Genomic DNA, 17,547 nt, shown 5'->3' with positions numbered 1-17,547 from the left:
AATAACATAGGTTTTTAGTACGGAAATTAATTTAAATTAGAATTTAAATTTACAAAAACTCACACCAGAATTTCAGAATGATCACAATTCAATTGAGATAGAAGGAAGTCACGATACAGGAAATAAATGATCAGTTTTTAATTCAGCACCAATAAAATTGGACAAAAAAATAAAATATGTAAGCATATCTATATATACATTAATCTGGCAGAAAGGGGTTCAGGAAATTAAACAAACACAGCATAAGCTGTTCAAAATAGACAGTATTAAGAGATGTTCAAACTATATATTTGCTTTCCCAATCATGCCAACCTGGTGATTACCGTTATTGAGTAGGTATAATGATAAAGGGAATATATATTCGAACCACATATATTAATAGCATTAACTGCATCTCTAGTATCTTGTCTGATTAAACATTGCTCTCTATATAGCCACAAACAATAACATGACAACATTCTAAATAAAGGCAACAGTAGTATACCGATTTCAAAACTCATAAATCAAGTCTATTTAAAGTCTTGTCAATCTATTAAAAGTCTTGATACACTAATTGTGTGTATATTGATCATGTTGATACAATTGAAGTTACTTGTATCAGTGCATTGTTAAACAGTCAAATAATGTGTCACTCAAAATATAAGTCTGGTTTTCAAACATATCCCTAAATATGGTTTTAAAATAAATGTTAATAATGTGACAAAAATCTAATACAAAGGTAAAACGTCAAGTTTTTATTTCACCTTTGGTATTACAAACATCTATTAGATTTGAATTAAAAGACGATTAGTGATGACACAGAGAAGGTCAACCAGTTTAATACACTACACTATATCCTCGACATCAATTTTAAATGCATTAAATAAAAATTTATTGATAACACGTGTTTGACACGGAAGTAGTGGGCAGATGAAGTTGTCAATTGTTTCAAGTATGTACTTATGTAGTAAACTTTTAAAACTATAACACTCAAACGTACAGGTTTTCAAAAAAGCTGACGTCTCATATAAATATGGGGTTCAGGTGGGAGGGGGAGATGGATCAAAGGTGTTGCTGACTTTGATGTACACGTTGCAGATCCTTGGATTATAAGATAATAGGCATAAATGAATAAGTTCACACCTTCTTCTTAAATTCAACCTACTTTCTTCAGTAAAGACAGGATTATCTTGTTAGATATGAAGATGCATTTACCTGTAAGATTTAAAATCAGAAATATTATCACACTCATTTTTTTTTGTAATTTGAATAAAAATGTGCATTTAAAAAAGAAATAAAACAAACCCTGATAAAAGATGAAAATTGAAGGTATTATATTTGTTTTATTAGTATCTGTGTATAATAGGCATAATATAAAAAGTATACAGAATAGAAATTGTGCTTTTATGTGTAAATACATCGGCATACAACATTCTACACACCTAGTTTCAATATAACATGCTACATTACAAAACCCTTTAAGAGCACTAATAAGAATATAGGTCTCAACATTTCAATTTCAGTTAAATAAAACAAAAATCTAAAATATGCACGATTTGATAATATCTTTGTCAAACATTTATAACCGTTACTCATATACATATTTACAGAATTCACACAAATGCAAGCTGTTATTACAAGGTGTCTTTGTTCAATTACCGCTTAAGTTGGTATTTGTGTACTGATGTTCCCCGGTTGATGGCTGTTCATAGTGATGTACATCTAAAGGATGGTCAACTGAACCGCTTAAGTTAGTATTTGTGTATTGATGTTCCCCTGTTGAAGGTTGATCATAGTGACGTACCTCTAAAGCATGGCCAACTGATTCATACAACGACAGATCTTGTTGCTGTATCGTGTTTACATAATCTAATGATCTGTCATTGAGGTTCCTTATACGAAGAGACCTAATTGTTATAAAAATGTATAGGTTACTTAAATGATATAAACTAACCAATTTTACTCACAGAAAGAATATTTGACTTTGACATTCGTACCCTTTTCACTTTTATAAACATTTCGGACATTATTATATTACATATTCTTGTTTACATTTTTGAATAACAAAAACAGTGTGAAATGCAACATAACTCAAATTATTGAACTTTCATTTTTATCAGCGTTTTTGAATTAACAGGTAAACTTTAAGACTTGAGATACGCTGCTTTTGGAAGTTTCAAACTTAGCAAAAACTCATGTTTCTAATTGTGTACTTTCAATCTAACCGAGGAAGATAATTTCTGTAGTATACGGAACGAAGGAATAACGCTTATACTACATTCTTTTTAGAATTTTACCCCAGAAAATATTATACACATATCAATAACATTGTAGATAAAGTAAAGGCAACAGTAGTATACCGCTGTTCAAAACTCGTAAATCGATGGACAAAAACACAATAGAATGCATCCTGTAGCCAAACAAAAACTTTGAGGGGAAAACCTCCGTTCATATTTATGAATAAAATCAGCATAGCTACCAGGATAACAATTTTGTACGCCAGATGCGCGTACAAATAAATGACAAATGTTTTAAATTTAAACATAGATTATTCACTTGTTATTCTATTATCTGGTAGAAAAATAATGTTTACAAAAAGTCCTAATCAACCTTTAAATTCATAAAACTCGTGCTGTGTCACTAAAGTGGAGCGCACCATAGAAGGTGTACTTGAATTTGTCCATATTAATATTTGTTTTAACCAATATCTAAAATGGTAAATTTGTTTTAAGTAGATCATTGCTGGCACTGCATGCAATAGTCTTCTATCTTTCAAGCACCAACTTTCAAAATATGAGAGTATAAGAGGAAAGGCTTTGGATTTTCTATAAAATTTCCATATGTTATGGATTGAATCAATACAAGTGTAAATAATCCTTGATTGTTAAGTTACAACGAGTTATTACACTGAATTTTATCAGAAATTTATGAATGGGAATTTTAAACGCTGATCAAAACTAAAAGCTTTATCAAATGTTTATACAGAATCTAAGTTATTACTTACATGATTTTGTTATGTATAACACCAAATAATACCACACACAGAACCAATATAATGGATCCACACACTGTACCTAGCACAATGACGGCTTAAATACAAACACAAATAACACCATTGATCATATTGATGGATAACCTACGGATGCTGCTTCATCTACTTTATTTTTCAATGTCAATGAAGGAATTGTAAACAATTTATTAATGAAACAATGGTCACGATACAAGGAATTTTTACAATACTTTTGCATGTTCGACTATTGATGCGTAAATTTACTTAAAAGCTCCTTTTAAGTAAATAAAGGCAACAGTAGTATACCGCTGTTCAAAACACATAAATCCATGAACAAAAAACAAAATCGGTGTTACAAACTAAAACTGAGGGAAACGCATTAAATATAAGAGGAGAACAACGAAGAAAAACTCACGTGAATAATCTAAATTATTCAAAGAATATCTACATAATCAAGTTGATTTGAATCATGAAAAATGTCATTTACACGAGTTTAATGTGTACGAACATCATGTTTTTTTCAGTCAAATTCACGTGAAATTCATGTCAAATATCCATGAACGAAATTTTCTTGTGTAGTTTGAAATGTTTATGACGTTATAACAGATATCTTTTGATTTTGAATTCATCACAATTTTGGAACCCTATGAGACGCAAGAATAATGCATTTTATTTTAAGACTCATGTAAATAGATAAAACGTTTTACAGTAGCTCTTCAAGAGAATACATTAGTTACATATCGCAATCTTAATCCGCAATAATCGTTAAAACAATCCTGGTACAATTAAAAAAAAGGCAAAATGGATAGGATGTATCAGGATTAATCTTTATGGATTTCATAGTTTTTTTTGGGAAATCCTCCAAATGAAAACATCATTGACGTATTTGATTAATCAGTAAATTTATCGGACAGGCCCACACTTCCTATATTCTTCTTCTTTCATATTACTAAAAGATGTATAATAGGCAAATAAACAAAACTGTTCTTTTCTAGTTTATTCAAAATTATATATGTAAAGTAAACTGCACCAATGTATATTATTTTTACATCGACGGGAACCAATTCTTAGTTTTAACTCAATGGTGACTGCTGTACCCCTTTATTTTACATTTTTATCTATAATGTCTGTTTGTTTTGTTCACACATCTTTGTCAATATAATGAATATTTTTTTTCTGACTGTCATACATGTGAGAAGTTTAGCTAGCTATAAAACCAGATTCAATCCACCATTTTCCACATAAGAATATACAAGTCAGGAATATGACAGTTTTTATTCATTTGTTTGCTGCGTTTGAGCTTTAAGTGTGACATTTGAAAACAGACTTTCCTTTTATAATTTTTCGCGGATTTCGTTTTATTGTTTTGTTATTTTTCTGTTTGAAAACAAGACAGAATCAAATAAGTATAACGAGTTCACAAATTGAATGTAAGATTTATCATTTCTTTTACCAACAGCAAGGGTGCAATTAAGAATGTTAGATTTCAAAAAATTATCTATTAATGATGGTCAATGGAGGTCCGTATAACGCTGACTTTGTGGTATGGCGTTTGCTCATTGTCGAATGCCGTACGGTGATTTACCGGTGTTAACGTCTATGCTATTTGGTCTCGTGTCGACGAGATGTATCATGTGTTATACTATACTTATTAAACTGCCGCATTAACCTTTATATGTTTGTTTATACTCTTGATAATAGAATGATTGAGAAGATTATATGCGCCATGCTTTGCCACAGAAATATTATCTATTATACTTGAAATTGAGACATGTTGTTGTTATTTACCTGTGTTTTCACTGCCTTCCCCTTTACAGACATGCATCTGAACACGTTTTGTGTGAATGACGCAATTTAATGCATTACTGACGAAACAAGTATATATACATCGATTTGTTGTACTGGCATCTGTAATAGTTAAATTTTCGCTGGTACTTAATGCCTCGAATGCGTTGTCTGTATACCAAACATAACTTGGTTTAGGATTACCATCGGTGTTACACTTCAAGCTTATGCTAGTATCTATACCTACTAAATAGTCTGTTTTAGTTGGAAGTTTAACTATTGTTGGCATTTTCACAGCATCTGTGTGATGTAAAAATAAATATACATACATGATCTGTCCTCAGTAATTGAATAATAATATAGAATAATTATACTTTTTTCAAACCTCCTTCCAACTTTTCTGAAGATATATCAATGATAAAAAAAAGTTGAAAATAGTGCTCGTATATAATATTGTCTTAAATCCTATTAACTTCTTAGAATATCATTGATTATAAGCTTACACTTATTAACTGTGTAACTTTAATGTAAGATCAGTGAGCAGGGTTTAATTTAGTTACTAAATAAGTAAAAGTAATAAGTAGAAGAAGCTTCCATTCGAAACATGGGTTTGTTTTCAAATTAAGACACATTATAACAATTTTGCAAGCTCTAAGACAAAATGTATGTTTTAAAAACTTTGAATTTCACTCATATTGTTGACTTAAACTTTAGTATAACTAAAAATACCCCCAATTAGATTTGTGGTAAAACAAATTTGTTTATGACTGTACTTGTGATCTAAAACGATCAATAAGTGACAATTAATTCCATACGGGACTCGAACTTGTTTGCACTCGCCCCAAATTGAATTCATTTACCCTGTATATATCACATATGTCGATTTATATTTTGACATATTGTTTATAAATCCTCGGTTTTGTTAGAGTATGTATGAACTTATATATCCCACGTTGTCCGTATATTGTTTGTTAATACCAAGATAAGGCAATATATTCTGCATAATAAAAGACCTAATTTTTGTATTTTTTGTTGTTAAATTGCTGTGTCATTGGCCATGTTGTCGTTTACATTACTTAATTCATCAACACGTTTATTAGTTCTATACAATATGTATGTATTAAACACGGTTTACTCACAGTACACTTCTAATGGCTCTGAATCAACAAACATGCTAATTTCTGACATGGGTGATTCAACAACACATCGTATAACTGCTTTGTTGTCTTCAGAAGTAATCTGTAATGTCATGTTACTTGTACGATAGTAAGAACACTTATCCGAAATCTCCGATATTGATGTAAAAGAGGATGAATAATTCTTGTATAACATATGATCACTTCGAAAATGTTGGAAACGGAATTTCCCAGGTGGTTTTCCAACATCCCCAGAACAAACAAATGTTATAGTATCACCGTCAGTTATAATTGATGTCGTTGACATTGCTAGATTCATTAACAAAATAACTTCAGGTGCTGAAGGTGGCACTGTAGAAATACAAAAACATATAATATACTACTAGTATATGCAATTAAACAAGAATAAGAAAAAGGATATGTAAAATTTCAATCTTCATGTCTTATGTATCAAAGACTGTGTTACGACACTACATAAAACTGACGATGAAAGGAAACAGAAAGCTTTATCATTGTAGAGCCTAGATGGACGAGTGGTTTGGAGCGTCGGGCATAGTGCAATGCGATTTAGTGCCACGTTATCCCAGTAGCATGAGTTCGAATCGCGGCCATAGAAGAAACAAAATAATTGCTTAATCAAATATACACATCTAACATTGTTGGACTGATATTTAGACGCAATCATAGGTTTGAACGTTGTTTACAATATATATATATATATATATATATATATATATATATATATATATATATATATATATATATACAAGTCTAATTCGAAATCAACGTTGAAACCTATGGTTGCATTGCCTAAAAACTGCAATTTGTTTACGTGTGCATGTTAATCAAATTTCGTTCTAAATACAACACAAAAAACATGTTCCAAAAGACCAATAAAGTGAAAAAGTCTATTTTAACAACACGCGTTTGATTAACAGGTTCTTAAACTCGGCTGAGTGTCATTAAAGAATGTCAAATAAATTGAACACAAGATGTAACAAAAAGGATCTTTATTTTAATTTATTGCCGAACAAAAAACAATAAACTTTCAGAAAAGATGGTATACCACAAACATGAGGTGCAAAAAATTGATTACCAGATCCGGATTTCGACGAGTCAAAAAAAGGATTAACAGATCATTAAAATCTTATAATACAAGCCCAAACGAAAATATTATAAACAAGTCTAAATTGAAAAAAAAAACCGTTCAAATTCATGATGTTAATATAAAGAAAGTGTTAGTCCAATACACAATTGAAAATGTTCCATATGTTCGAAGCATTGGTTAAAAAAAAGGCTATTCAGATGATGAAGTCAAATTTGGTGATACATATATAAAACATAATTTGAAAACAGATTTATGTGTTCGATTGTCGTTAAACAACAAGCAAAACACATATATTTTGACCAAAGAAATAGAGAACGTTTTGATGTACTTTTTTGGTTTAATTATCATTTAAGGTAGAAGGGGTGTCTAAATTATAATCCATAGAATCTTTTAATAATTTGCCAAAATGTAGTTCATATCCGGCTTGTTTAAAAACATTAATAAAAAGAATGGGTCACCAGACTTATTTTCACACTACAGGTTGTAAAGATTTTGTATAGATTATGCATGGAAAACCCCTTTTTCCGCCATAAAACTCACACCATAGAATTTTGAGATAAAATATGAGAAGATAGCCCCAATATTATGCTTTCAGATAAGAAAAGGAAAAAATGGGGTCACCGGACTCGTTTTCTTGCTACGTGTAAAAATGGGTAAATTCCTAACACATTCTATTGTAAAAGTAACACTATCTGAATTATCTGCCCTTGCATTTGAGTTGCCTCCCCTTATTTGACAAAGTTGGAAAAAAATTAATCAAACAAAAGAATTCTTATTTTTGTAAAATACAATCATAAATATGATCAAACATGGCATTTTCTATATCATAATGAAAATTCTTACACATAAATTACCTACTACTATAAAAATTTGCACATTTCATCAAAGATCAAGACCTTGTTTTCTAGTATTTCAAAATCCAAAATGGAGGAAGACACCCTATCTACCTTAATTTAGTCAAATGTCATTATATATCGTTCAGGTAACACATCTGAATATTGATATTCTTCTAGTTCTGATAAATGCATATTTAAATTTGGTTTCAGAGCTTTTTATATCTGACTATGGCATGTATGGGATATAGGATTTTCTCATAGTTGATTGTCGTATGGTGACCTATATCTGTTCATTTCTGTGTCTTTTGGTGTCTTGTGTAGAGTTGTCCTATTGCAATCATACCACATAATCACTTTTATATATAAAATTAAAAAAAAAAACATTCATTAGTAGCAGAAATCAAGTTTAAAGACTTTTATTAGAAGTAATCGAATCACTTTTTTTGGTAAAACAAAAGATAGGTGGTATTATTGGTAATGGGATACTAACCATCAAAGTTCAAGTTAAAATAAAGATGATACGATGCTTATTACTTTTGGAAAACAACTGAAGACGTCAATAACCAAAGTTAGCTAAGAATTCTTTGAGGTAGATTAACAAATTTTACAATGCACGAACAGAAAAAACAATTTCTGAAATGCTAAACATCGGGTTGTAATTATATAACAATGACATCGCGCATTTCATAAATAAATTGATCTGGATAAATTAGAAAACATGTTGTCATTTCCAAATAGTTTAAAGTATCGCACTGCGATCCAAAAAATCTATAAGGCAATATAATCAGAGGCTAAAAGTACAATTACCTATAATTGTTCTTATTATGACAATATAAGCAATAATAAGTTTTACAAGATTGGCCTTTTAATTTGTTGTCAATTTTTGCTGTTTCTTTACACGTTGCAGAGCAATAGGCTGCTGGATCCCAATTTTTGTCGCGTTAACAAATAAGCCTTTTTGGATAATGATAGCCTCGGTCATACATTACCGGATAGCAGCACGAACGAACGTCTAACGGATGAAAATATAAGTTGTCCGTTGACAAAATTGTTATCCGTTTGGAGTCCGTTGATGTACTGACCAAATAAAACAGACGCGTAACGAATGCATAACGGACACACAACGGATATGCAACGTACGAGAAACGGAAACGTAACGGACAGAACGGATGTCGAACGTACATCTAACGGACGAGTACCGCATAAAACGGACACCTAACGGAAGCGTACCGGATGAAACGGATGAACAAGATATACGGAAAAATTAAAGGCGACAATAATAATACATGTTAATCGCATAAATATTCAAAATGTTTCTGTGTAACTGGTTTTGGTTTATTCTTCAAAAAGCCGCCAATGGGCAGTGTCTTGCCTGTATAAGAGCTTCAAGATTGCGAAGACGTGCCCTTACTCTATGATCGATTATGAATAATAATGATAGATAGTTTATTCTCATAAAACCATGCAAGTATAAAGATTACAGAGAAGTTACAAAAATATACATAGAAATAGAAATGCATTTAAAATGCATAAAATTCGTATACATTGTAACATATAAAAGAATATATATACTTATACAGTCAAATATAAAAGTTAAAGTTGTATAAAGAAATACTTTCTATAAGTATAAGTAGGGTAAATAAATTATGGTTGTTGAGAAGGAGGAATCTTGCTATTAATAAATCTTATAAAATTGCAGAGGTTTCTAAGTGACTTTGTTTTTTTTTTAATTAATAAGAATTCATGAATCTTACGGAATCTAATTGTCATTTCTGACGCGAAATTTTCAATTGGCATTTATCCGTTTCAGATCCGTTCATCATCCGTTTTATCCGTTATACGTCCGGTAGAAGTCCGTTTCACATCCGTTGTATCCGTTAGACGTCCGTTAGAAATCCGTTGTTGAATTTATCTGCCAAACCTCCAACGGACGTATAACGGACACGTAACGGATACAAAACGGAAACGAAACGGACGAGTACCGTACAAAATGGACACCTAACGGATGTTCAACGGATATTTTATCCGTTGGACGTCCGTTCAAAGTTTTGAACATGCTCAAAATTTTCAACCGGACAGAACGGACGTCGACAGATAAAACGTACGCTTAACAGACATGCAACGGATATGGACGGACGTCTAACGGATAAGAAAGGACGTCTAATGGACATGAACGGAGTGAAAAAAAGTTAACCGTTAGGCGTCAGTTTGAGCTATTCGGTAAGGTGTGAACGAGGCTTAAACAAATGTGATTTAAGATTTTAATTTTACTCAACATTTTTTTTCTTCAGATTTTCGGTTTTATTTTTAACGTCCTTCTGTTTGAATTTACGTTGGAGTATTCTATGCATTAGCATAGACATTTCCAGTAAATATGCAGTGGCAATTGCAACTTGTAGATAATTGTCAAACAAAGAAAAATATACTACACGTTTAAACAACCCAATGAGCGAAGAGGGCCAAAAAAAGGATGCTTTCCTCAAAAATAACAGAAAAATGTCCTTCTTTAATGTATAAGCAATGTTTTAAAACGTTTTTTATGGGAAATTACAGAAAAATATTTGACATTTGAATTCGTCAAATTATTTTTTTGGCAGCGCAGCATTGACGCTGATAATAACTTTAAAGGTACCAAGGATTAACCTTTTAGTTCAGAATACACTAATGAACGTACCTTGTACTGACATGTTTGTATCATTTGAAATTATATTAATTACACCATTGAAACCAAAGTAAATCACTTTACATTTATAGAATGTATCATCAATGCACAATTGCTAAACATACCTTGAACTGAAAGTGTTGTGTTTTTTGAATTAAGAGTATTAGCACCATCTAAATTAATGTAATCTACTTTACACTGATAAAGTGTATCATCTATGCACGTGGGCTTGTTGAATGTTATGACAGCCTTCGTCATCGATTGTGTTATATTCATCAGTGTCACTCTTCCTTTCAAATACTGTCCATCATCGGTTATAAATGACAAACGGTTTGGAATATACAATGCTATGTGATTAAACGATATACTACTTCTGTTGTAAGCAAGAAAAGAAACGGAAATGATCGAAATTAAATTTTTTAGCGTGTATGAACATTCTATCGCTGTTCCATTCTCGCCATTTAGTCCTGTAATGTTTCCTTTCATTTCAACTGGCAATGTTATAACGCCTACCAAGAAAAAATACACATCAAATTAAATAGTGAAAGCATTAAAGAAATATTAATGATGTAATTGTAATTTACAAAATAGCCCTGATGCAACATTTTGCATTGTATAATTCTGCAAATATCAAGGAAATTATTCAAATTTCAGCAATTTCTTAAATTCAGGTAGCTTTCATTACAAGTACGCAACATGGTAAAGTTTCACGCTTAATTTAATTGTTTCATTTGTCTAATCAATCAGGGTTCATGAATTTACATTATAACCGGACAACATGAAATACAGTCTCAATAGCCATACGCTGTAGGTCACAATGTGATAAATCTGTTAAGGGATTCTCATTAGTAATGACGTCGTCAGTTAAATACGAAATGGAATTTGGTATATAAAGTGCTATTTCGCTAAATTTCGTGCTGTTTCTGTTGAAAGCAAGAAAAGAAACAGATGAGATCGAAATAACATTTTGCCTTGAGTATTCTAGTACTGTTCTGCGCTTATCATATATTCCTGTTATGTTTTGAATCACTTGAACAAACAAAGCTTGTGTATCTACAAATGAAAAAAAATATGATGACTTGCTTAGTACAGCGAAAAATTAAAATCCTCTATAAAAGTGAAATGGATGTCTGAAATGTTAAACTGTAACTAAAACAAAGCGATATTGATTACTTACATGTATAAGACTAGTTATCAAAGAAAACACAGAAAACGAAAAATGAAGACATGGAATGGAAAACTTTTTTTTTTATTGTAGTTTGTACTTATGTCGATTTTAGTATATAATCGTCAAGAAAAAAAAACACACAGTGCCAAGGATAATTTTCTTACCTTTTATATTGCTAGTTAGACTGATTAGACGTTCATATAGATAATTAACATACAAAATTACTAAACAAAGAAGGATATTTAAGTACAACTTATCATAACAAGAAAGTTTATTTATGTAATTTAGCGAATGTAAATAGATATAGGAAGATGTGGTGTGAGTGCCAATGAGACAACTCTCCATCCAAATAACAATTGATAAAAGTAAACCATTATAGGTCAATGTACGGCCTTCAACACGGAGCCTTGGCTCACACCGAACAACAAGTTATAAAGGGTCCCAAAATTACTAGTGTAAAACCATTCGAACGGGAAAACCAACGGTCTAATCAATATAATAAAAGAAAAACGAGAAACACGTATAAATTACATTAACAAACGACGACTACTGAACATCCGATTCCTGACTTAGGACAAGTGCAAACACTTGCAGCGGGATTAAACGTTTTAATGATACCAAACCTTCTCCCTTTTTCTGAAATAATAGTATAACATCACAACATAGAAAAACACACGATAAAATATCAATTGAAAGGCTTAACTCAATCAAAAAACGTAATTTAACACACTATGAACGAATAAATTTGATCTCCGATACCTGAATGCAAATACATAGTTAATGGAAATATTAGAGACAAACATTCAAGGCCAAAAAGCAAACAAAAAAGTCCAAGCAAAACCATGGCATAACACCACTGCGAAATATTAAACAACCCTTCAGAAAATAATCATTTTTGAACAAAAAACGGTTTTCATAATATATACAGGTTAATAAAAAATAACTTTGTCGTTTTAGGTATACTACTTCAGTGTATATACAATTTTTAAATAATTAGGAATAACAAGAAAGTTCTGTCATATAAATACCTAATTTAACTCTAGATACATATGGGGTGAATATGAACAATAAAACTGTACAATTCAAGCTATAGAAAACTTCCCTGTATAGACTAAAGGAGAATAATCTTTCTGTTCATACAAATGTAGTACAAAGAAGTGAAAATTAATGATTATCCCAAATAATCAAAGCTGGTACATAGACAAGATCCATATTAACATGAAATAACAAACAAGCATTACAAATAGTGTCAACAGGTCAAGTTAACAAGAAAGTACGATTTAAGAGTACTCACAGTTACTGACAGCTAGTTTAAAGCCAAAAACAATTAATAATAAAAAAAAATCATGCATCAGAGCACATATTAAAAAAAGGCAAGAATGCCAAAGGAACAATTAAAATCATATTATTTTTTTTACTGACAGCCAAATGGCTAAAATAGAATAAACACAAAACAAACAAACTGAGAACAGTACCCTTAACAACATGTTAAACTAAAGACTAAGCAATACGAACCCCATCATTAAATGAGGTTGATCTCAGGTGCTGCTCTACATGTTGCACCCGTAGTGTTGATCATGTAAGTACAATTCCGGTTATATGTCTAATTCGGTAGGTCAAACATAGGGGACGAGGACGATATTGTAGTTAAGAGAAGTGGAACATACTAATCGTCATATATTAGGAAGATGATACATAAGAGGAACGAAAGGAAGATTTCAATTTCACCACTTGTAACTCTTGGTTTCATAGCTTTCTTGTGAGCAGCAGATTTTTAAAACGAAATTATGAAAGGAAAAACAAGTCCTTATAAAGTGTCAACTTAAATAGATACTTTTTTATTTATGTTCTGCTGAAATGTTGCTACATAGAAATAAAAAGTTCACAATTTGTAAGGCTCAAATCATATTGATTTTCGTTAAGATAAGTTTTGAACCAACCCTCATTTTTTTTTGAAATAATTTTGTAAGAATACGTCATCTATAAAGTGTAAAGTGATGTTAAGGGACACTGGCAATCTATTTTCTTTCTTTCTTAGAAGTTCCTAATGAAATAAGCCTCTACAGAATAAACGGGCATATCGAAATGAAGAGGATCACAGTTTGTTACCATAGTAATACCAATCATTTATTGAAAAAGACAAATAGATTGTCATTTAAAATATCAAGCATCTTGAAAATGTCAATTTCAGGGAATTTTTTTTATGAATCAGAGTAATTGTTCACGATTAATCCCTTCCTAAGATAAGAAGCATATTTATACATACCCGATTCTTTTATTTTAAACAAAGCATGACCAACCCCGTCAATTTGTCTTTTTTGGAATTCGTGTGTATAGTGTATCTATCCAGGACGACACATTTCCCATCGCGCTTGCACTTAGGATGTTAGTACTATGTATCCCTATTTTTGTTCATGTTGTATGCATCTATAGTACGTATATTGCATTCCTTTATCTGCTGTAACTATTTAGCGAATACGTTTAGATCAGTACAAAATAAATGTTGAAGAATTTGAAATTGAAATTTTTTTTAAGAACTAGTACAACAAGACGTTATTTTTATATTCCAGTGCAAAATCATGCAAGAAGTATTATTGATTTGCTGATTTATGTGCCAAAACAATACTTACAAAATTCTTTGACACACCACAAAACTAATAAAATCAATTTAGAATTAAAAACAAGAGTCATCTTTTACAAAATATGGCAAACAAGGAAGTTTGGTTTTCTATTTTTAGGTTGCAATATCAACATATATATACAATTATTGATACGTATCATGTTAAATTCTTGTTTTTATCATTAATTATATGCGCCGTGGCCTAGTGATCCCTTTTGGGCCCTATTTTGTGTTACTTGTAGATAAGCAGAACCTGTAACAATGTTTTGCTTACCATAATAATTCTGAATTATATGATTGACAGTTCCTTCGGCTAGAAAATTCATAGTAGAATTAAAGATGTAGAACATCCGCTTCTCCAATTAAACTGATTGATTTGAAAAGGCATAACATTGAATTTATATATATATTTTACAAGCATTTAAAACAACCAACTGCTATAGTAAATCCACAGAAGTATAGCAAAAAATAAAATTTAATACAAAATCAGGCGATAGTAATATTCGCGCTAAGAACTAACTTTCTGATCTTTTGAATATCAAAGGATAAAAAGTGGCAAAAAAGTATTATATCTATTAAATATGTTAGAAAAAACATCAAAAACTTGCCAAAATGCAAGTGCTGCGTACATTATTGAAGATCTTTGATCACCTTTAAGGGTTTTTTATGAAACAAATTTGCTAGAATGTGTCAAATCTTATTTTCGTTGGCTGATTGCAATATCATATATAGTATATATAATATTGAAATCAGCTAACTATTGTACAAGTAACAGGTACACAAATAATGTTTTGCTTTATTTTTCCTTGTACAAATAAAGTCACATGTTAACACGCTTCCATGTTCAGCAAGCAGTTGATATTTCATTTTGAGTACCAACTTCAAAATGTAAATAAAGGTTTCAAGTGTTGGGTGTACATTTCAGAATAAAACAAAATATAGACATCACTGCCGAACCTTAATTTTTGTTCCGTTTCTGAAGCTCATAAATAAAAGTTTTAGTAACGAAAAGACATAGAATAAAAACCTACAATAACTCTTTTCCGGCAGCGCAAGCTTCAGAACAGGACTTTTACATTTTAAAGGAATTTATTCCTCCTTCCTAATATCAATATTGAAAAATGCTACCAGCGTATTGATTCTTGCTACTTTGTAAAAAGATTAAGATTTGCTATTACAGTGTGATTACCACCTGTCAAGATAAGAACCATTTTACTGATGAAGGATATAGGTTATCCGAAATATCTGGCATTTTTTCATGATCGTATTATTTTTTGGTGATGTTGTATACTTTAAGTGTACTGTATCATAATACCATGATCAATTGCCCCGCAAGATATGCCGTCAGCTATTATTCAGGCCTTTTATGAATATATATGAAACATCTGGATTTTAGTTTACGATCTTTCTTACGAGGGCGATGTACACAATAAATAAATTATATAAACGCCTAAGAAAATTAAAACAAAACATGTATTTTAATATAAGTTATTAGGTGTATAAAAATATCACAAAAATACTGAATTCCGGGGACAATTCAAAACAGAAAATCCCTTATCAAATGATAAATAAAGGCAACAGTAGTATACCGGTGTTTGAAATTCATAAATCGATTGAGAAAAAAACCAAATCCCGGTTACAAATTAAAACTGAGGAAAACACATTAAATATAACAGGGGAACTACGACACAACAGAAACAAAACATTAAATTGTAACACACACAGAAACGAACTATAATATAACAATGGCCATTTTCCTGCCTTGGTACAGGACATTTTAATAAAAAAAAAAGTGACAAACCTCCTGCTTTTATGGCAATGTGAAATATAACATTAAAATGACAACATTACATGATAGGTCTGCAATACAAATAAATGGGAGAACATATAGGACAGAGAAACACACGAATAAAGCTAACAAAAGGTAAAGCTGTACCAGGTTTAAAATTTAATACGCCAGATGCGCCAATACTTCGGTGTTGACATCCATATCAATAACGTGGTCATTTTTATAAAATTCCTGTTTACAAAACTTTGATATTTTCGAAAAACTAAGGATTTTCTTATCCCAGGCATAGATTACCTTAGCCGTATTTGGTACAACTTTTTGAATTTTTTTATCCTCAATGCTATTCAACTTTGTACTTGTTTGGCTTTATAAATATTTTGATATGAGCGTACCGTTAGGGTTTTCTGGCTGGGATAAGATCATCCTTATCATTTAGAATAATTGATATTTTATAAGGGCCAGCTGAAGGACGCCTCCGGGTGCGGGAATTTCTCGTTACATTGAAGACCTGCTGATGACCTTCTGCTGTTGTTTTTTCTATGGTCGGGTTGTTGTCTCTTTGACAGATTCCGCATTTCCATTCTAAATTTTATACTTTTAGCAAACAGTAGATTTTTATAAGCTGACTATATAATAGATATAAATGATAAAACCGATGACTAACTACATAAAAAAAAACCGATAAATAAATAACAGAATATAAAAAATTTCAGCCGATAAACGCACAAATTTAAGTAACGTCACATTTTAATTTCTAAAACATTTCCCAAAAAATAGGATGGAATTCAAGATTAGGTTTGTAATGTTGATATAAACATTTATTAATAACAATGAAAATAACAATACTAATTAATATCAAATTGTGGTAGTAATTAGATAAGTAATATATTATCTAGATATGTCGGTATTTCTTCTAAATCAAACTGTTAACCAAATATATCGTATAAATTTAGTTGAACCAAACTAAAATCTAATAAACGAACTGGATCATTAATTATCTTTACCGTAACACACGAATACAACAGAAAAAAAATAAGATTTACAACAACAAACGATAACACATTTGACAAATTCGGTGAGAATAACAAATACAGCATCCAAACTAAATACATGAATTTCGGATGGAAAAGTACCGTGACATGTTTTTTAGCAATCCGAATTTACACCAAACAAAACAGTCACAATCGGGAATAAGTCACGTTCGTTAATTTAAAGATTAGACGACGTAAGGACAAACCACAATCTAACTCGTTGTAAAAACGTCCTTAGCTAGTTTAGACAAAGACACATCGTATGGATCAACCGGTTCGTGATGGTGTTTACGGAGTGTCATTTTTAATCTATCCTCCTCATAAACTTGATGGAGCAGTTTCTGCGTCCTGTATATGAAATCCGTATAGTGTTAACATGCACAAGCATAATGTACCCATTGAGATATGTAGACACTATACGAA

General features: G+C 31.0%; 2 protein-coding genes across 2 annotated transcripts in view; one reads left to right on the top strand and one right to left on the bottom strand.

Annotated features, from left to right (window-relative positions):
* The window catches only part of LOC139489022 (uncharacterized), a 270,345-nt gene that overhangs the window by 65,192 nt on the left and 187,606 nt on the right, over nucleotides 1-17,547 (top strand). The gene's annotated exons all lie outside the window — the stretch shown is intronic.
* Nucleotides 1,314-6,293, bottom strand: LOC139490433 (cell adhesion molecule 2-like). The gene is made up of 4 exons (XM_071277226.1): nucleotides 5,914-6,293; nucleotides 4,778-5,074; nucleotides 2,984-3,068; nucleotides 1,314-1,886 (listed from the first exon to the last, which is right to left on the bottom strand). Exons 1-4 carry the CDS (start codon nucleotides 6,227-6,229, stop codon nucleotides 1,631-1,633), a joined length of 954 nt encoding a protein of 317 aa, XP_071133327.1. The 5' UTR covers nucleotides 6,230-6,293; the 3' UTR covers nucleotides 1,314-1,630.

Source organism: Mytilus edulis, chromosome 9 (assembly GCF_963676685.1).
Source record: "Mytilus edulis chromosome 9, xbMytEdul2.2, whole genome shotgun sequence".
NCBI lineage: Eukaryota > Metazoa > Mollusca > Bivalvia > Mytilida > Mytilidae > Mytilus > Mytilus edulis.
Note: the sequence above shows the minus strand (reverse complement) of the source record. Positions and strands in the feature narration are given on the sequence as shown.